This window comes from Sinohyriopsis cumingii, unplaced genomic scaffold (genome assembly GCF_028554795.1).
Source record: "Sinohyriopsis cumingii isolate HCF-2022 unplaced genomic scaffold, ASM2855479v2 utg000426l, whole genome shotgun sequence".
Taxonomy (NCBI): domain Eukaryota; kingdom Metazoa; phylum Mollusca; class Bivalvia; order Unionida; family Unionidae; genus Sinohyriopsis; species Sinohyriopsis cumingii.
This window is the reverse complement of record NW_028315897.1, coordinates 2,535,036-2,557,500: the sequence shown is the minus strand read 5'-3', so window position 1 is coordinate 2,557,500 and position 22,465 is coordinate 2,535,036. Positions and strand designations below refer to the sequence as shown.

General features: G+C 34.4%; 1 protein-coding gene across 1 annotated transcript in view; it reads left to right on the top strand.

The window, feature by feature from the left end:
- LOC149774075 (E3 ubiquitin-protein ligase TRIM56-like) overlaps positions 1-22,465 on the top strand; it is a 41,089-nt gene that overhangs the window by 5,635 nt on the left and 12,989 nt on the right. The window contains exons 2-4 of the mRNA XM_089945843.1: positions 796-959; positions 7,017-7,957; positions 17,954-17,977. Coding sequence (XP_089801969.1) covers positions 887-959; positions 7,017-7,957; positions 17,954-17,977 — 1,038 coding nt within the window. The 5' untranslated portion in view covers positions 796-886. The remainder of the gene's footprint in view (positions 1-795; positions 960-7,016; positions 7,958-17,953; positions 17,978-22,465) is intronic.

Below are 22,465 nucleotides of genomic sequence, written 5' to 3'. Positions count from 1 at the left end.
GACCTTTATTCATTCAGTTTTTTCTGTTTTCTGTACATTGTAAACCTGCATTTGCTTGAACAATCACATGATAGAGGTATATATATTGCAATAGAAAAACAAATTAATCGGGTGCAGAAACATATTCACGACCTAGCTTGCTGCTATATAAATATGATATTATCTGCAGTGTGTGCTTGCTTCGTTTATAACAATGGGTATGTAGCATAGAAGCATATAAATAACATATGGTGTAAACTCACGAAGGTTAGATTTTGAGGGATTCATGTAAATTTTGTAAGCATGGGTCTTCTTTAGATGATTATAAAATTGCAAAAATACACATTTATATTACATTTGTTGACAAAGGGGGACTACTATTTAGTCAATGTTTTTTCTGGTATCAGTCTAACGAAACACATTCACTGTAATGCCTCCTGTGTTCACAATTATGGGAATTCGTATATAGTCAGTTTATGAAATGATATTGGACCTACATTAATTGTCGAAGGCTTTTATTTTCCGGTAATGATATAGATGCATTGCATGGTTGAATACTGACAACTTTCTCATATACCCACATTGGCTGGATCAATAATAGAAGCCACGCATACACAGGTGAGAAGGTGGTATATACACACTAGTGCTTTTGACCACTTGGCCACTCGGGCCTGAAACAGTGTTCGTATTTTATTCAAGTATATATTTATTTGACATTTTTGTGCACACAAGCTGATATTCCTTTACTAATAGCTAAATTTAAAATCAGTTATATACATGGGTTTCGGCTCTACGTGTGTTATCTACCTTTTTCAGCCCAGGCCTAACATAGTCACTGTATTAGGTTGACAACTCGCTTCCTCCTAGAATCAACACGTTTGTATCCATAGTTCATTGAAAAGACACAATGGCCACTGTAAGTTCACGAGAGGCTATTTGCAGTATAATCAAAGATGGAACTTTGAAACTAGAAACTAAAGGTTTGTACTAAATAAGTCATATATAACAGCATTGATATTTTATTCTAACACTTTGATACTTATATATGATGTTTCATAATTCTACTAAACATAGTTTTTGGACATTATATACCATCATCAGCATTTCAATATGCCTAAATATAGATGGCATAGTTCCTTTTGATGTGTTACTTAAGGTCTAATATAGGTAATGATATCTTTCAGCAAATGTCCACTAGGCCCTCATCATTGCATTATATAAACTCAAAGACTGTGTAGGAGAGCAAAAACCGTTCACAAAAGTGGTCCGACTGTTTGAAGGGATGTGAAGTGATAATTATTTTCAGCATACTGACAGTGTATTTATAACTATTGTCAAAGCTGTCTTATATTAAATACCATAATTGAAAGGTGCTACGCGAATTTTAATAACATTTGGCAAAAAAACAATAATACAGACTGCCATTTAATATGTCGGATCTTCATCATCATTATCATGTTTAGTTTCTTGCACTAATGATGATGAAGTCATGATATTAGTTTTCCATTTTGATGAACTACATTAGTTATGAAAAGTAAGATGTATTTTCAGTGATGATACTTTTCGAAAGGAAGTAATACCGATAGTTGCTACATTTACAAGTATCAATAACATATTTTTTCTGCAAGTGCTTTTAAATAAATCCCTTGTTATTCATACGCTTTTCATGACAATTACTTTAGAACTGTGCATATTGTCAATGACATGGGCTTTATAACTGTGCATGCAGTGTCCGTAACTTTATGCGTTTGCCATCCACATACCTAAACCTGTCACGCGTTTTGCGTTATACCTCTCATTACATCGGATACATGAAAAAAATGCCCATATTTATGCCATGTAAAAGATTCATGAATATGTGTGAGTATATTTTATCATTAGTATTTCCCCATCCCATAATAAACATAATTAATATTTAGTTATGTTCATTTTACAATGGTGGTTACTAACTCTGTCATGCATTATTATATGTTATTAGTGCACGTGAATCCATCCATTTTATGCACACACAAACGCACACACACACACACACACCAGCAAATACGATATTTCAACTATGTGATCAGAAGAAAGCTTTCTGACAGATATATTCTAGGTTTTGTGAACTTATTCGTAAGCGACCCAGCTTAAGAACTGCAAAATGATCATGTCAACATTCAACAGTTGGCAAGAAAAAATAAGACAAGAAGGAATAGAAAATCGTCGACCTTGTATGGTTGTTAAAATGCAATCTTAAGGTCATAAAGTGAGGAGAATAGTAAAACGAGCATGCATGCTGTACGACAGAAAAAAAAATGATTTTGATGGTGCTGGTGATGTTAATGTTGCAAGTTATACTTATTATTATTATTGTTATTATTATTATTATTATTATGTTTTAGCGGTATAAAAAGTAACTAAAATTACAGTTATCAAATACATTTACATAATATAATATGTTATACACATCAGGGAAAAAATACTCTCAAATTAAATAGACTTCAATGTCTAGTCTGCTAGAGGATCGAATTGTTGTGCTAAAATTCACAGTTCACATTCTCTGACAACAGCGTGATACGGAAATGTATGCAGACAGTAACTGAATTTCGCAACCGTGAATTAGTGTACAGATAAGTATAGATAAGTACAGTAAGGGTTTGTAATCAAATATGTATGTTTGATGCAAATACACGAAAACTAGTAAACAGTCAAAGAAACTATAAAACAAACCTGATCATTTTCACCATTAATTAAAATTCTAGATAATCTAACATATAACATTTATTATTTTATTTCAGTTTCCTGATACTATAAATAGTATAAATTTTTTCACAGTTCAACTGAGATGCAATAGTTTGGCGTACCGTAGCATTCAACTCAAATGTAATAGCAAGGCACAGCGTATCATTCAACTCAGACACAAAAGTATTGTACACTCCAGCATTCATCTTAACTGTAATATCATGGCACTCTCTTTTATTTAACTTAGATGCAATAGCCTGGTACCATATAACATTTAACTGAGATGAAAAGGAATGTACACTGTACCTTTCAATTGAAATGCAAGATACTTTATAAAAGCGTTAGCTTTCAAAAATTACGGAACCTCCATATAATCCTATATTTTATTTCCACGATTTACTTTAAGGAATCATGTTTCGTTTTCCATGGCGAGTCGTTTCCAACTTATAGGCTAAAGTTATACGATCTTGAAATCGAACTGTACATTTAGCTGGATAAAAGTATGTGTATCAATCTAATTTATTCCTTCATCATAGCATATCATTTTAAAAATCTTGCTCGAAGGATTGACACTGCGTTTTCCATGTTAACAGTCTTGATATTAGGGTTGACGCTGCTTATTTCAATGCAGGTAATCTTACTATCAGCGTTGACGATGCTTCATTCAATATTAGTAATTTTGTTACCGGGGTTGACGCTGCTTATTTCAATGCAATCTCGCTATGAGCGTTGATGCTGCTTATTTCATTGAATACATTCTTGCTATCAGGGTTAGCTTCCATTATTTCAATGTTAACAATATTGCTGTCAGCGTTGAGACTGTTTATATTTATATTAACAATATTGCAATCATATTTGACGCTGCTTATCTCAGTTGAATCTCGCTATCAGGTATGGTGATGCTTATTTTAATGCTAGAAATTATGCTATCATGGATGACGATGAGTATTTCAATGTTAGGAACCTTTTTCAGGGTTGATACTTCTTATTTCAGTATCTATGATCGGGTTGTCAGGGTTGATGATTATTTCACTATGAACAATCGTACTATCATGGTTGATGCTTATTTCAGTATTAACAATCGTGGTATCAGGGTTTACACTCTTCAGTTCAATATTAGCAATCTTATTATCAGGGTTGATGATGTTTATTTAAATATTAGTAATCTTGCTATCATGACCGCTTTCTCAAATAAGGGAGGGAAGTCATGCATTTGTTCATCAATCTGTTTCATCATATCGCATCCATTATTTTAACACAGGAAGAACTAGAAGAGCTTAAGACATATATAGTATTTCTGTCGATTCTCTTGGATTAAAATCCTCTTCAGTGGTGGAAGAATCACGAGCGGAGATTTTCTAGACTAGATACGCTTGCTAAATCGTTATTGTGCATACCAGCAACATCTGTCACTTATGAGAGGGTGTTCTCCACTTATGCAGATATAGTAAATGCACAACGTTCAACACTAGAACCAAATACTTTTCATGGTGTTATCTTCTTACAAAATATGAAGTAAGTTACGTCATGTGATTTTCAAGGCATTTCAGTTAGAACTACACGGGGAAAAGTGAAAACTATGAGACGAATCTGCAGTTTCATGCAATTAAATTGGAAGGCCTTATTTCTGTGTTAGATTGCAACTACTGTACTGCATGTTTATCAATTGTCTCTACTGTATACTAATTATATAGTTAAATAATTTTAACTGTTTGCATTCATTTTATTTCAATAAAATAAAAGTAATATATGTCTTTATAAAATCAATATATTTCAATGATACTGCATTATGTCATTATGTCGTAATATGTTTTTTAATTCAATACTCACCCCTTATATATATATATATATATATATATATATATATATATATATATATATATATATATATATATATATATATATATATATATATATATATATATATATATATATATATAAACTTTGAATGCCTGGCATATCTTCTATATCCTGAGATTAATTATATAAAATACTCTGTCTCTCTCATAACCAAAATTATTTAAAAATATTGTAATTGATGTTAAAAATAGCTGTCAGGCATTCCGTGTTGATATAACTTTGACATGCAAAATACTTATTAGGTTCAGCCAACGTGTATTTTTGTATATGTACATATACTATCTGAATGCATGTATATTTGTTTGTTGCTGGCTTGTCACATGATTGAAACCTGGTGCTATAAACTATACATATGGTTTTGAATATTCTGAACCAATTTAGACATTTTCACATATCAAGCTGTAAATACATATTTTGTCAGCAAAGAAGCAAAAAAGCAATGAATGGTTTTGTGTACATGTTCCATTGGCGGTATGTAAGTTTGTCAACATATCGTATATTTCCCCCCAAAAAATCATTCGGACTAAAAAAAATCCGACTATTGCACCATTAAAGCTTTGTTTTTTCCCAAAACTACCAATTCAGTTCCCCGACCGAGTCATACCAGAGACTTAAAAAATGGTACTAACAGCTGGCTCGCTTGACGTTCAGCATTAAGAGGTTAGTGTTAGGACTGGTCGGCCCGGTGTCAGGATAATGTGACTGGGTGGGACATCATGCTACATGTCTGCGGCATGATGCTCCAGTGCTAGACATCACTATAAACTGCCACGTTGCACACATCGTAGCGATATGACTGAAAAATTGTTAAAGCTACGTTAAAAATCAAAGTCACATCACATCACATCACCAATTTAATTCATCTACTAAATTGAATAATAGCGCAAGAATAGGTCTTTTGAGTACAGTATATAATTTTAGAAAATTGAATCTACTTGTACTCAGACAGGCAACTTGCAACTGGTGTATCCCCGTTTGTTTTCGTGATAAATAACAACATACCTTTTACAAACTCAACGCAAAAAATCCATTCAGATATCAGTTCTCTTAAGCCATTCTTATGGATGACACACAATCAGTCAGGTGTAACGAACATAGTACAGGCCTATTGTTAGGGCAGCGCAACTGTGACAAACCGTGATAACATGTACATAAACAAATAGCTGTAAATGCAGAATGTGAAGCAAATCGTAAATATATATGGTTTTAATCGTACATAAAGTGTATTTCTGCAGCTGTTATGAGCTTATTATGTAATCCATATGGGCATGATCACCTTCATATAAAAAAGTGTACAGGTACAAAGAATACACAACAAACTCACACCTGTGATGTATCCACCATTCAAATATAGTTTTCACGTGTATGTAGTTTTCTTTTGTATGGAAAATATATATCCGAGTGTGAGGTGCATTCAGGAATCAGGTACTGAGCTATTATGAAAATGCCAGATATGCACTGCTCCCTCCCCTAGAGCACACGCACACACACACAAAAGCACACACACACACACACACACACACACACACACACACACACACACACACAGAGTATCCTACATTTGCAGTGTTGCGTTTAGGAAGGTATACATATGTTTGATAATCAAAAATTCGATGAAATTCGATTTGTATATAATTGCAGTGACAAATATGGCTTACAAAGAATGGGAAAAAGTTTAGTTTTTGCTCATAAATGCATTCCGATCATGATCCAAACTATGTGGCGTGTGTTTTGCACTTTTTTGAGAGATATACAGACACGCAGACAGGGATGAATGGAGGCAGAGTTTACATTTCTAATTTCCTTTATTTATGACATATATTGGCTACTGTTATTACGTATCCTAATTATTTATACTACACATGCACCTAATCATGTTTAACCTTTTTATAATGAATACCATGATTATGTAAATGATGTACTGAACGTTAACGTCAAAGCCCCCGACGAAACAAAAAGTGTGTTTAATTCTCTGTCATAATGCCATTAATTCAAAAACTAAATTGGTTTGAAATGTCAAACCTTGCATTATTGTATAACTCTTCCGTGGGTACAATTTTTCATTAAAAGATTTAACGTAGGGTGTCTATCACTTCACGAAGAAGCCTGTCCTGGAAAGCGATTGGTAATACGAATGTGTTTACGAGGAATACATTCTAAACGGATCAAAATAACGATTTAAAACATTGTATTAGCATTATAAATGTTTATGAATGACTTGCGTATAATATAGGCCATTGGGTGGATCTACAATCTGCAGTGCAATGGCACTCATACTTAACCCAGTGAAATAACAACGTCTCAATTGTTTCGAAAACACGGATAAATATAGTACTTATTTCGGGCTATTCTACAGACATCATGATAATTTAAGACTCCAAATTGGGCACATTAATCTACAACATAATATATTGTATCTTGATTGTTATTGCTTTAATGTTGATTCTTTCAAACAGATGCAACAAACGAAAGCACTCTCCAACTGGCGGCGGCTCGACAAGAAAGCAGTACAAATGTGACGTTAACAGAGCAATGTGCATCGGGTTTTCAAAGTAACTGTTTTATGGAGCATGTCTCTGATGATAACTTTACATGTGATCTTTGTGGTCCAGACACCATGGCATGCCGTAGATGTTTGGATTGCGAGGAAAACTATTGTGAGCCTTGTTGTCATTCCCATGAGAAATCGAAAGCAACTAAACAACACAAAATAAGTGAATTAGGAACTTTGAATCCCGAAATGAAAGGCAAGATTCGACAAAGAATATTCTGCGAGAAACATCGTGAAGAGGAGATAAAGTTTGTTTGCCGAAAGTGTAATGTCTTGATATGTGGTATGTGTAATGTTTTAGAGCACGATACCCATATCTCGACAACAGCAGCTACCGCGGCGGCTGAACTGCAGCAGAAGTTGGAAGAAAAATTACGTCTCTGCTTAGAAAAGCTAAAACGTCTGCGTGATACTGCAACAAAGGAAGAAATGCTTATGAAGAAGATAAGCGATACAAAGATGGAGGAACTGAAGACATTGGAAGAGCATTATGCAAATTTAGAGAAGTCTCTCAAACATGAAGTTGAAAGTCTAAAGGGAAAAATACAAAGAATTTACGATGAACTTATACACGAAAGAACCGCTTTCAAGGAAGGTGTGGATAATGAAATTAAAGCGTGCTGTGATGCAAACGACAAGGCCAACACGTTAATTAATCAAGGAACAGACATCGATAAATTCAAGCGAGTTCCAGAACTAGAGCAAATATTTGATAAAGTTATATTGAAGACCGATCCAAAAATTATGCCATGTCTGCAGAAAAAACTTTTTTCGCCGGCCTCGCTCAAGACCATTGAGCTGAGTTCTTTGATTGGTATTGTGCAAGACTGTACTAGCCTGAGTCCCGTAAGTATTAATTATCTCAAATCGCAAGAATCAAATTTCCTTAAATCTTAGTCAGGTACTCTTTGTAGCTTAGTATCTTACTGTTCCCTGTGATTACAGATGAAGATCTCTTAGTCTCGACATCAATTGCTGGAGAGATATTCTCCAAATATTTATACATAAATCGTCTCAAATACATCATTATCAAAAACGTTTTAATATAGATAAGTTACAGAAAGAAAGGCAATAACGAACTGTGAAAGCATTTATGAGCCAATCTACTTATGGTTTTGTCAACAGCGGGCGGAAAGAACGATTTTGATAGGGATTCTAAATGTCGAATCTATCAGGCCGAGACTGTATTCAAACGCCATATCCAATAAGTTATTTTCCCCAAAACACTGATCCCATTTTATAATAAGTACTTTAAGTAGAAAATTAAGGCATTTATTATTTTATCAAATATATTGTAGTATATTGTACTGCCTGAAAATGTATATGTGTATATGTGTCAATATATATATATATATATATATATATATATATATATATATATATATATATATATATATATATATATATATATATATATATATATATATATATGTATGTATATATATGTATGTATGTATATATATATATATATATATATATATATATATATATATATATATATATATATATATATATAATGGGGAGTGGGTGTTGGGGCGTTGTAATTGTAAAGGATAAATTAAATTAATAGTCCTTCCACTTAAACATGCTCCTTAAAATCATAATTTGAAACGCTGAAGCTGAAATTGATTTTAGCCAAGTTAGGTATTTTAGATGATTTACATTGTGGATTGTCTTTAGGGAATTAAACGTAGCGTAATGTTTTCTCCAAACGTGGGACATTTCTAACCATGCATTGAATCTTGACATGAGTCTTTTTTACTTTGTGTGGATTTTGAAAGTGCTCTCAAACCCCTCGTATCTCTCTCTCTCTCTCTTTCTCTGTTGTTTATTGCTACTTCGCTTACCATATTCGTCAGAGAACTCATTGTCAAACAATTCTCTCCAAAATAGTGAAGTATTTTGTTATGACCTGGAGCTTAAATTACGCAACTAAGGACGAGGAAAAAACCCAACTAGTTTGTATAATTAAAACTATATATTTATTTCCCGAAAATAAATACAAACAGAGAGAATGAAAACTAACTTTCGGTGGTTAATGAAGATCATAAATACTATATAAAATCTAAGAGATAAAATTAATCAGTATATATTCAAAAGGTATTCCTAATGAAAGCTGCGATGCACTTATGTACCAACAACGCAGACCAATCTCTGTTTTTAAATCAAAATGTCCCTTAATTGAATTCACGGTAAAACTTATAGCAATATAAATATATAATCTCCTTGAATATCTAAGTATTTCCATGTAATAATTAGTACAAATATTAAATGTTTCGATGTTTCACTGTAAAGCTTTACTGATATTAGCTTATAGCAAATGTCTTTTAATAAATGTTACAGCACTGCAGTTCCAGTGAACAATATTAAATTCGATTACTTAATGAAGTCTTCTCTCAAAATCTTCCAAGGCTGACTATGTTATGAACAAAGATGAATTTCGTACATATTTCACTGATATATAAATTTTGAATACTTAATACCAAGAATGGAAATATCTGGATTTGTATGAACCATTATTTTATGTCAGCACACCTAAATCGGTAAAAGAGTCAAATTTATCCAACTAGAACAGCCTGACATTTTACATAGTTCCAATGTTATAGTTGACCTGGATGTAGTCTTGAACTTATGAATAAAACCATGCACGCAACATACATGACTCATCTCATTCATTCTATTTTAAATTTCATAAGATTTGCCCTCATTGTACTGACAATACCATACGGTTAGTCAATTTCAAGTATTATACTAATTTCTGAGCAGTCCGTAGTCAAGAACTATCAATCAATATTGCGTAGATTCTTTTACCCTTACCCTTACATACTGCGCTTTTAAATAGGCTTCCTATTTAAAAAGGCTCTTCTTTTGTTGATAAAAGTGTGGCCTCATAAATATACATACATACATACATACATATACACATATATTCATATATACATAGATAAATATATAAATATATACATACATACATACCAAACGTCATATGTATACCAAATTATTATTGAGTTGTGCTCAAGCAAAAATGTGTTAATGACACAAGAATGTGTTGTTTTTTATACAATCATAGTGAAACTCGCGCATGAGCATCATGGAGGGGTCGATAATAGCTGCACCAACGTAGATGGGTTTGTCCAGCTAGAAATTGCGTATTCCTGGATTCGATTAAAGTTCTTTGTCAACGATTTTCATACGCACAAAGGCATTATTAGCAACCAGTTTATCTCGTCGTCGTAGGTTATTGATGATTTCGATTTTCTTGCGGTGTCGAATGTTTTCCATGGTTCTTCCGAGCACTATATTGTTCTGGATCCGATAAAGAGTTATAAAGTCACTCCGGATTGTTTCAGGGGTGTCCCGTGAGAGTCATGACGAGAAGAAATACCAGAGTAGATCGAATTGCAAAAGTCCCAAGCACGTCTGCTAGCAGTAGTACATCCGTTATGAGATATATATCGTTATAATGATAATCGCCGAGAGTTTTACAATCTAGCTCGTTACATATCTTGTCCGCGTGCTTGTATTCATCGTCGGTGTGTCCTGAGAGATGTAAGTGGGAATGAAATGCGTCATGGATGGCAACGACGTTACGTCGGATCTTGATCATTCATCGATATATCTGTCGGGATAAATTCCTTTTCATTTGTGTAGATCTTCGTTGGCTCTTAATTACATGTGTGTGCACTGATGACAGTTTTCAGCGAGTTCTTCCAGAGACGATGAGATCATCTGAGCGCTATCGATGAATAGGAAAGGTTGAACAAAGAATAACATGTAAATTTCAGAGTTGCTGGAGATACAATTGATTTGTGTTTCCACCGCAGCAAGAAGCCGTTTGACGCACGGTTGATCGAGTTCTGCGACGAGACAATGTTCATCGTACCCTCATAGATTATGAGCCATCCCAGGAAGTTTCGAACTTAGGAGATTATAGTCAGAATGATATGCTCCTCGATAACATTCTGTCACGTGGCAATGATCTCTGGCTTTCTATCATGCAGCATGAAGTTCTCTGTACATATTTGGGACTAATTTGCTTTTTTGTGCTGTCGCAGTTGTTCTGGCAAGAGAAGGACCGTTGTCTCGCATTTTTTCTGAGGTCCCTGATGCATTTTCATTCTTCAGTCAGCTACTCAAAAAACCAGGGACACAATCTTCTCCACAATGTTGACGATACGGTGAAGACACACTTTCATCATGTTTTATAGCCGATCGCGCACGGGACATGTGTTCCAGTTGGATAAAAGAATAGTCTGGATCCGGTGAGGGACATTGTACCTTTTCAAGGATCGCTTCCGAGTCGAAGACGATGTGAAACGTAGCAAAAATATAAATGGTTAGTATTATGCTGCGTGAACTGGGTTAGACTTATCCGTCTGAAGACCTTGATGCACACGAAATGGTGCTAAATGTAAAGTAAATTGGTGCTGCGCAATGAGGGTGTCTTGGAGACCAACTTGGGATAGACCACGAACTGTTTATCGCCCGTTTTTGTGTAATCGAGGGCAAACACGTTAATGGAATGTCCATTGCTGAGTTCTTCCAGAACCATCTTTGATCACAGCAGTAAACGCGATACCGGTGGTTTTGATGGTGTGATAATAAGGCTTGCAGGTTTTTAGTTGGAGAGATGATCCACACCCTCTTTCACCGAATGGTTCGCGGAGAGGATCGCCACAACATACAGCGGTCGTTCTTTTCTTATGTTGATGCATCCTTTTCACGTTATGATTTGCTTGAGAAGTAGTACTTGCTTACTTCCACGCAAGGTTGTAAATTTGAAAGTTTAAAACGAGACCAAATTGACTTCAGCGAAGATCCATGCAAATCATGACTCTTTATAATATTGCATGCGACGTTACATAGACTACCATGCGACGCCGATGATGTGACACAAAATGTCGTTGCGATCAATAATAAACGATTTGGATTTCATCCACTCGTCGACGCTCTTTTGAGCAATAGCTCGCACAAAATGAAGGTTGAGAGCTACTCCGAGTTTGATAGCCGTGTGTATTCGTAGTTCTGCATCCACGGTCGGTTTTAGAAGATATTACAGAAATTCGTTTTCAAGTCCCTGATGAAGCACGTGCCGTTGATCGTAAATAAATCTGTTGTCAGTCAATCGCCACTTTTTTTCGGCTTGTCGTGGTGACGGCAGTGCAGTGGACACCTTTAGTGACTCCAATGTAATTTTATCGCATTGTCACAAAATGGATTGTGGATCGATTTTGGGTAATTTTTCTCGATGTCGCCTCGTCGCGATCGGCTCATGATCTCGTGCTAAATTCGAAGGAGATTTGATGGTTTAGCTCGGTTTTTTCAGCGGAAGATTTAAACTTGTCTCGCAGTTGCTCAATGTAATGCTGCAACGTGATGATTTTTCGTCCCGACAGCCTTTTTACTCTCTCAAAAGCTTACGACTTGTAGTTTATCTCGAGCTTCGCCTTTATGCTCCTCTGACTTGTTCGATCAAGTCATGAAGACAGGCATTTGATGTCGATCTTGGATAGGACACGTTTACCTAATACCTACATACTTACACACACACACACACACACACACACACACACACACACATATATATATATATATATATATATATATATATATATATATATATATATATATATATATATATATATAGTTACGTCTATTGTTTATGTCCACTGTTTCTTTCTTTGCCTGTTACTTTAGCCTAGTCAGAGACAAATGTTTATACCACATACTTAGTCCAGCTGACTGTTTCTTTAATTGCTGAGTTGATCAAACAGGTGCGCGTTGTTAAATCAGGGCACACTAAAAAGTGCAACAAGCCAGGCTTGAGGGAGTATTGCACGCAGCATAATCCCTCATCGCAAAGTGAAGTCAGTTACTTAAACCCCTGGCTGGAGTGTCAGAAAGGGGTTCGACGTCATCTCCGTCTGTATAACACCTGTCTTCGTTCTGTTTTCGTCAGCGTAATTTTGAGCGTTACAGTAGCATTACTTGCCATCACCGTTGTGATGGTTTCATGGAGCTCGTCCAGATTATGCAGGATCGCGTCGGAAAAAAGACCTCGTCGTTGACAGCATAACAGCTAGACATTTTGTCGGAATATATGACATATCATTTTTTAGGGCTCCTATTTTTGGGTCTTAGTATTTTTCAAATCGGCTCATAACCTCAATTGGTCGCCCACCTTGCCCACGATGGGATCGTCGACGTTTTACATCTCGATGATGAGCAGTTGCATGACAAAAGATGCCCGGTGCAGTACGATATGATCTTATTAAGCATTTTCTGATACGAAAGCATGGCCTGCTTGCCGCTAATTTTTGGACTCCAGTTTAGGTTCGATGAGTTTCATCGTCGTTTGTAAAGCTACGCCAGCTCTGGAAAAGTCAGCATATTTGGATTGACGTTGAGATCACATCGGTCATGGGGTTTAATTTAACATGATCCGCCAACATGTCTGGAGCCGCTTGCGGTGTGAAAAAGAACTTTAACTTTGAATGTGCTGATAGGCCTGTAGTGGTTGTGACATGGAATTGCGCAAACAGTCTTTGGATGAAGTACAGTAATATAATCCAGGATATCCTTATTTGAATTTAATATAATTCCATGCTAATGTTCAAGTCAAAGACACGTATATAAAAATACTTTGTATTTTTCCAGTGATTAATAATCTGAATAAGTTCTTCCACACAAATGAACACAACAATGCGATTGACTCCGACCCATATGTTAAATGCAAGAATGACTAATTTCAACAAGATTGAATAAATAAGTAGGACACAAAAGTATAACTGATGAGGATCAAAACAATCATTTCTAGAACAAACTAGGTTAGTAACGAGTTAAGATATATTACGAGAAAAGGAAATGGGATACATCAAATGCTGCAAATATTTCTAAGGGGAATACCAATGTACTAGACACGGACAAAAAGGAACATTTTTATGTTGATAACACTTTATGAATACTTAACGCAATCAAAGTAAAATACTAGCTATGCATTATATTGTTTACAAAATAAGTGCAAATGATTTTGACACGGTCAAGTCTAAAATGATATTATGCATAAAACATATTCATACAGAAAACAAAACACAAACATTACAAATTAATATAAATAACACTACAAACTACTTTTTTGATCATGGTACCCATTAGCCAGAATTAGCTGACAAAAAGGATGAATATCATGTTCAATTAATATAGCTCCTTTCTAGGTTCAGTCTCTTTGATTTTATTTGGTCTGTGTAAGGATAATATACCACTACTGAGTACTTGGTTGAATAAACATAATTATATGTGTCGGGGGGGGGGGGGGGGCGAGAGAGAGATAATACATACATATTGATAACACTTGTATATGTATCTAAGTTCATTAATATAATTTAAAGAAACTGGTGCACGAAGCTAATGCATATGTATAGAAATAACGTTTATGATCACGCTGTTATAATAATAAAAAACAAAGAAAACCTCAACAACAACAATATAAACAACCTCCAATCCGACAAATATGATATAAATTACACACACTGCAATCATCGAAATATCGAACAGCCGATCATATCTGTTTTGGGAATATTCCAATGTAAATCAAGTCATTGTGCAAATATAGCAATAATGCAACGATGAGCTTTCAAACATAGCAAATATAAATTGACAAGTAGAGAATAATTTCTACATAGACACGTGCCTATTTGTTCAACAAAAAATTTATACATATCAATGTCGGATGTTATTCACAATTCCTCAATAAATGGTTACCAACAAACAAACTGGTGCCCAAGCCGAATCATGTATAGGCTCCGTTAGGTTTCTCTGACAGCTTTTCGACGTTTCTCCCCGGTAGTCGACAAGATCGAGCGACCATTTCGTCTGACTCTTACGCGTCCGCCATTTTGGTTCATAATAGGCATTTAGATTAGAAAAACGTGACTCAAAACCCGCCAGTTAGATGGTGTTGACCTGTTCGTTTATGTGGTTAAGTGACGTGGTCCGTAACAGTTCGCGACCCAAAATTTTCAATTGCAGCCCCCCACCTTGCAAAAAATGCATTTTTGCTCCATAGATCATAAATCATCTAATTGAATCTTCACAAACCCTAGGATTTTGTGAATAATTGCAACCTAAAACGTTTTATTAACTCATGCTTTTTAAAATTCAAACATTACAGTCACTCTGCAATATTGTGCGTTTAAGAAATAATTATTTAAAAAGTTATTTTCATTTGACCTGCGTTATCGAATTCCAAAATGTATAATAAAACATTTCAACAATTGGTTAGGATAATGATTAGTAAAAAAGATAGACATTGCTATTCATATCTCTTGATTTATAAATGGGATGAGCAAAGTGATTTTATCAAAAGACTGAGCAATATATGTATCAGCTAAATAAATAATTTCCTCATTAACAAAATCATGATGATATCTTTCTGATACGGCTCCGGTAAATGTACAAGTACGAGAACAATCGGCCATTTCATTGTCGATATAATTAAAACCTGTCACTTACCAGTGGATTAAACACTACCTATGTTTCGGCTAATTGAAGCCTTTTAATAAACATATATCTAAATAGCAAAAGAAACCACCGCTCCGGCAACACTCTCCTGAGACAAAATCCTACGTCAAAGTGACATAATCTCCTGAATTGGAACATTATCACTAGAAGAATACTTCACATACAACAGCAAAGAACCCGATTAAAAGCTATTCTGCGAAGCTGTCTTATCCATTAATATTTTAACAGTGAAATACTTTGCCGTACCTATAAGTGATTCATAACTCTATACAACATTTTTTTAAAAATAGGGCCGGTTTGTAATTTGTAGCTTTAGCTCCTTTAATATGCCCTCACAAAACTGACTGACCTACTAATCATAGTCACACCACGAGGATCCAAAATATCTTTTCCCGACCAATACCGAATCAAAATAGCATGTATATTTTGTCTTGTAAAAGAAGCTTTCGTACTACAATGATCATAATATCTGACAAGCTTAAGTAGCTCGTCTATTTGCATATATTATTATTTTCAAAGAATGTATTAAATTTGTTTGGACAAGTAAGACTTAAGGACACATTCCCACATTTCTTACCACCGTAGATCTTAGACTAAGTAACATAAAGGAAGCTCGACAAACAACTGAAGGACAATTTAAAACCAAATATTTACTTCCGTAAAATATGAAATTAAAAAGCAACCGAGACATACGATATTGCCAATTTTAATTTCAAGTAATCCTAAATGTCCAATCACAGTCACAAATTACACATATTTCAAATGAATTACAATATTATCGAATTTCTTAACGTAAAACAATCATTCAAACAAGAACGTGTTTCAGTTAGTTATATGTAAACAAGAACGTGTTTCAGTTAGTTATATGTATCACAAATTAAGACTTTAGTCAAAATCCTGAAAGACATGGAACGCAATAGATTCTTCTGGAGTTCCCGATTTTCCAATAGAAATTCTACCTAATTTTCAGGACGTTTCCAGGATACTATAGGCACGTAAACAAGGCTAGGCCTTGAACTAAAATTTTAGCCGATATCTTAAACCCATTATAAAAGTCATGTAGACGCAGAGTCAACTCTCAATGGCGAATGTAGGTTAGACATGCAATATAAATTACATATAAATATAAATATGCGTTTGTATTAAACAGTTCAGTGGGAATTCACAACATAAAATAATTATTACTTATACTGAAGAACCTAGACCTAGGATGCAATTCATAGATTTCAAATAAACAAACCAGCAGCGAAATAAACTTATTCAACCAGTTGGACGTCTATCTTAGACAACTACCCCTTACACGTTAACAAGCTTTTATATGGAATAAATAGAAATATCAGGAATCGATGAGAAAAACGTGTTTTTAAGCTTATTAAGAACGTGTTCTGTAATAGGTAATTATAAACGAAACTTATAAATAATTTCCGCTTAATAGTAGCACAATATATACTTTATATAATCTAATGAAAGATTAATTCTTATCGAGCATCATTTTCGCATACTTTGTTGAAAGAAAAAACTTGATAATTTGCCGAAAATAATTTCACACGGCTTTAAGTCTTCCTGCTGAATACAATGTATTTACCTGCAGATTAAATTCAAATTAGATGCTCTAGTAGACACAATGTTGCATCTTGCAACGAATGGTTATGGGGCTAAACAGGAAGACAAATACAATCAGAAATGTACTCTAGACCACTCTGAAGACGAAAGTGGTTAGAGCGCACGCTTCATATGCGGATTCGAACGGTAGAGAAATCATGCCATGCACTAGCAGCTGTCGCGCTAGGTGCTCATTATTAAAAGGGTAATGCTATATCTGATCGGTCGGGTGTCAAGAGAGTGCGACTGGGTGAAACATCATGTTATATGGCGGCATCGTAATGCCCTAGTGCCACACATCCATATAAGGTACCACACTCCTGACATTAATGTTATATGACTAAAAGTGTTACAATTTCTTTAAAAACCCCCACAAAGATCCACACATATTTAGCCTTTATTCGCGTGATCTGTAATATATGACGTACTGTCTCTGCTTTCTGACGTTTCCTTTACATCTAACATTATTTTAATTCCGATTCAACGCTAAATTTTCCATTATATATCAAGATTGCCTGAAACTAAGATATTCGTTGGTCTATTAACACTTATCATAGATCTGTGACATGAGATGGGTTTTACACAATTGTCTTGGACCACGTTAGTAATCGTGAAGATTATGATACCTGTGGTGTTTGATATTTTGTGTCTAAATGTTCATAATATTTGAACCCAAAACCATGCAAACTTCACGCATACTCATACTTGCTTTCATTTCAGGTAGTAGAAGACAGGAGAAGAAAAGTAAGTACGATATTAATAATAATTAATATCTTGATATCGTTAACGTTTTGTCCTCCACTTTGGAATCTGTTTTTGAAGTCTTATTTCTAGCTTATTTAACTAAAAGTTGTGCAATTTCAGTCCTCATTTGCAAATGTATGAACTGTCTTGATACATTTGTATCTGTATGCCAATTTCCATATTGTAGGAAATTTATGAAATTATACGATGCATTCTCAATGATGTTCTTGACAAACTGCGCTTAACTTTAAAAATTGTCTGGGTCTATTCCAAGGGTTTTAAATATTCATAAGTCTTCAATACCTAACTGATTTACTTTGCCACGTAGCCGAATACAAATATTGCTTTTAGGAGCCAATTACAATAAAGGAGATAAACATGTAACTTGTAATACAGATGAGTGACCAATGACACATTACAAAAAAGACGGAAATATATATCAGTTTTATATATCAGTTTTATATTAAAAAAAAAAACGCAAAACGAACAAATTATTCAGCAATAATCTGTATGCCTCTTATTAGGATTTCATACAATCGGACAACAGTGAAATTATTTATAAACATTACTTGTAATATTCGTCTGATACAACTCATTTAAGGTCCTGTTATACGTTTTACTGAGTCCTGTAAGTCCAGCCATATAACTTTTATTTGCTCGAATAAGAATTTTCACTCGACCTGCTTTATGAATGAGAACTTGATAGCTCATTCATCGAGCGTCATCAGCGATATATTGTTATATATCCAGTTTCGTAAAATAACAAACAGGTATTTGATACATTATTGCACTTTCCGTGAGTGGAATATCAAAAGATGTTCATAATGGACAAAATTGTCGATATACTTTGAATATACAATTTAAAAACGCAGCCATGTCTTTATGTAATTGGATATAAATAAGTTTTTGTGACATCGTTGACTTCTCGATATTCAGTACACACACAGAATGGTTTATCTGGTTTAGCCACATTATTAAATGGTGAACTCCAATTAATTTTCCTTGGTTCTGTAAAGTAATTCATTAAAATTAGTGAATTCCCTTTTGTAAAACATTATTGTATAGAGGATTCTTTATGTATTTTTGTTGTTTAACAGGTGTATAATGTGCACAATCTCAACTTCATGGTATAATTATATGTTCGCTATGGGATTGCATGAAACAAAGGCTTATATTCACATGATATATGATTTAGGTTACTTCATTCCTGCGGTAGCATGCTCGTACTTGAATTGGTTCCGTTTTGCTAAAATAGAAGATCTCATGATTTTTTCCTGCTCGTCAACGCGTGATTGTAATTTCTTACCACGATTAACATATAGAGCATGACTAGTAAAAAGATAGTCAAATTGATCATTTTCTCCTGGTGAATCATGTCTATGAGCAAAGTGACCGCACTGAAAGACTGCCACATACATGAATCAACTAAATCAACAGTGTCCTGATGAACACTACATGAAATGTCTTTACCTGATCAATACTAGGAGAAAACTTCAACTCATCAAATGACTGAGCAGTATATGTATCAGCTAAAGGAACATATAGTTTCCACATATCTCAGATAAATGCACATGCAGCAAACTAACCAGTGGTTGCATTGTGGAAAAAATTAAAATCTCTCAGGTACCAGTGCATTGATCAGAACCTAAAGTCCAGATAATTGATGATTTGTAATACCCGAATATCTCCAACAAAAAGAGTAGCCACAGCTCCGACAGTCGAACTTCTTGAGACTAACTCCTATGCGAAATTGACATAATGGAAAGGAACATGAACAATGTCTCACTCCCTCTCTCTGAATATGAAGACTATCACTAGAAGAAGACTTCGCAGCTAAAAGCAAAGTAGCTGATAACAAAATACTTTTGGAAATTTGTTCAACCCTTTTGCAATTTAATATTGATATAATTTGACGGAACAATAAGTGTAACATAACCTTCGACATAAACGGTTCTTTAATTTCTAAAATAGAATCGGTCTGGGATTTGTTTGACAACAGTAGTGAATTGCCTTAAGCGCAAGACCGTGAGCTTAATATTGTGTAAATACGAGCATTTAAAGTCTTAATCATGTTGTTTATTTTGACATCACATGGCAATCAGAAATGGCAATCTTGTATTTTGTCCATTAGTGCAGGTAGGGATAAACGATGATTTCCATTCATTTTTTTTGAAATCTTTGATTTCCAAACACCTGTACAAAATTGACATTTCGACGTAGATGCGTTTCTATTGTATACACTTTCCAGAATAGAATGTAATTATAAGGAAACGTTACAAGTAGAGCAATATTCATCAAATCTGCAAACAACATCTTTAAATGTTCAACTTTTTCTTATAAAGACAGATCATCACGTCATTATGGATATTACTTTTGATCTATTCAATTAATATGAGTTGTATTGGGTTATCGCAGTACGTAATATGTGATATATAACCTTTCGACATGAATGGTTCGTAATTCTTCAAACTAGAAGAAGTCTCGGGTTTGTTTCAACCAGCTAATGAATTTCGTTCAATCCCAAACGTCTGTGTAATATCATCTTTTGTTAAAGCTCTCTCTCTCTCTCTCTCTCTTAATTCCTGTGCATAATTTCTGTCTCGTAGCAGACAGAAGTCACCTGACCCTACATATGAGCATAATTGCACGTAGGAAACAATAAAAATTTCGGATCGGTCTTATTTTGTTTCCTTTCCAAACTTTGTGCCAAACTGAGATTGTTTTGTAACAGCTCTCTTGAGACTGAGATGACGTTTGGACGATAAATGTTTGAGAAGAGTATCTGATATTGATTTATTCGAATAATATGAGGTTTCGGGGGTTAACAAAATCTTTATTAACGTAGCTGAGCACCATTTATCCACTCGAATTTCGTATGTTTCTTTTTCAATTTATGTTCAAAAAGTCCCAAGCCTAAGTCGCTAGGTATCAAATAATAAGTAGTCATGATACTGTATTTAAACACATTATCCTCAGCACTTTGTTGTTCTGACAATGTAGGCCTCAAGATAATTGCCAATATATACATTTGAAATAAGAATGTCCAACTGATGAATTATGTTCAACCAAAACGGTGACTTCTGTGTGATATCATATTTTGTAAAAGCTCCCTCTTTATTATTATGCTTAATTTCCGTCTCGTAGCAGGCTGAACTGACGTGACCATACGTTTAATTATAATTGCAGGGGGTACAAAATAGGGATATTGAATCAGTCTTATAACGTTTCACTTCTAAACTTTGTGACAAATGTACAATCTGTAAGTGATCTCTTGAGACTGAGATGATGTTTAGCGCACAAATGTCTGAGAAGAGTAATTTACCTTGATTTATTCAAGTAATATGAGCTTCCGGAGGTTACTGATATCTATATTCAATTTGTTATCTGAGCGCTGAGCATCATTTATCCACGCAAATTTCGCATTTTGTTTTCTAATTTCATTTGAACAAATCCTACGCCTACATGGCTATGACACAGAAACCAAGTAATAACTCGTCATGATACTGTCTGTAACCACATCATCATCAGTGCTGTGTTATTTTGACAATGTAGGTTTCTAGATCATTGTCAATATGTACATTTGGAATACTAATGTCCAAAGCTCTCTTGGTCATCTTATTTATTCACCAATATTCTCAAAGACAGGAAAGTATTTATCAACTACTAATTTTCATGCAATGTAGTATTAGCTGATATTAAAATCTACACTGATGTTCAAGGAGGAGGAGGGTGCGTGCTTCGTCCGCCAGTTTGATTTATTTAATTTATCTTGTATTTCTATTTCTTCACTCTGTAAATGTTTTTTTTTATTATTATTATTTATTCAGTTTGAATTGATTTTGTATTTCTTATGTTACTATTCTCTCTGCCTTTCTTACTCTATTCTGAATGTATGTGCCTCACTAACTTTCATATTTCTTTCTTCTATCTCTACATTTGCCTTTGATTATACTGTTCCTCTTGCTCTCTTTATTGTGCTCTCTTCTCTCCTTCCATTTGCATTTACTTGCTCCATTACACTTTCTTGTATTTCTATTTTCTTTCTTAAGCAGAGACTTTGTGTAAATTTTATTTGGTTTGTAACTTGAATTCATTTAATTTTCTCTCAAAACAGTGACTGACTTACGAATCATATTCACACCACTATACTATCTAGATTATCGTCGAATCAAAATTGATTTGTTAAAGAAGCTTTTCATCAGTAAGATCATAATGTCTCTCAGGCTGAAATAACTCCGGAAACATATCAATATGTTTTCATAGAATGTATTAAAAATTTTCGAAATGATTAAACAAGTAATGACTATTGACACATTCCCAAAGTTGTGTTGTGACCTTATATTTCAGAATAGGTGACTCAAAGGATGTGAGAAAAATCTATGAAATTCCAACAACCTAATTGTTTCCCTGGAATAGAAAAACAAAAATGGAAAGGACTGTAGTAGGATCAAAATAATAGTTCTGGATGAACAAACCCTCGCCCCATCC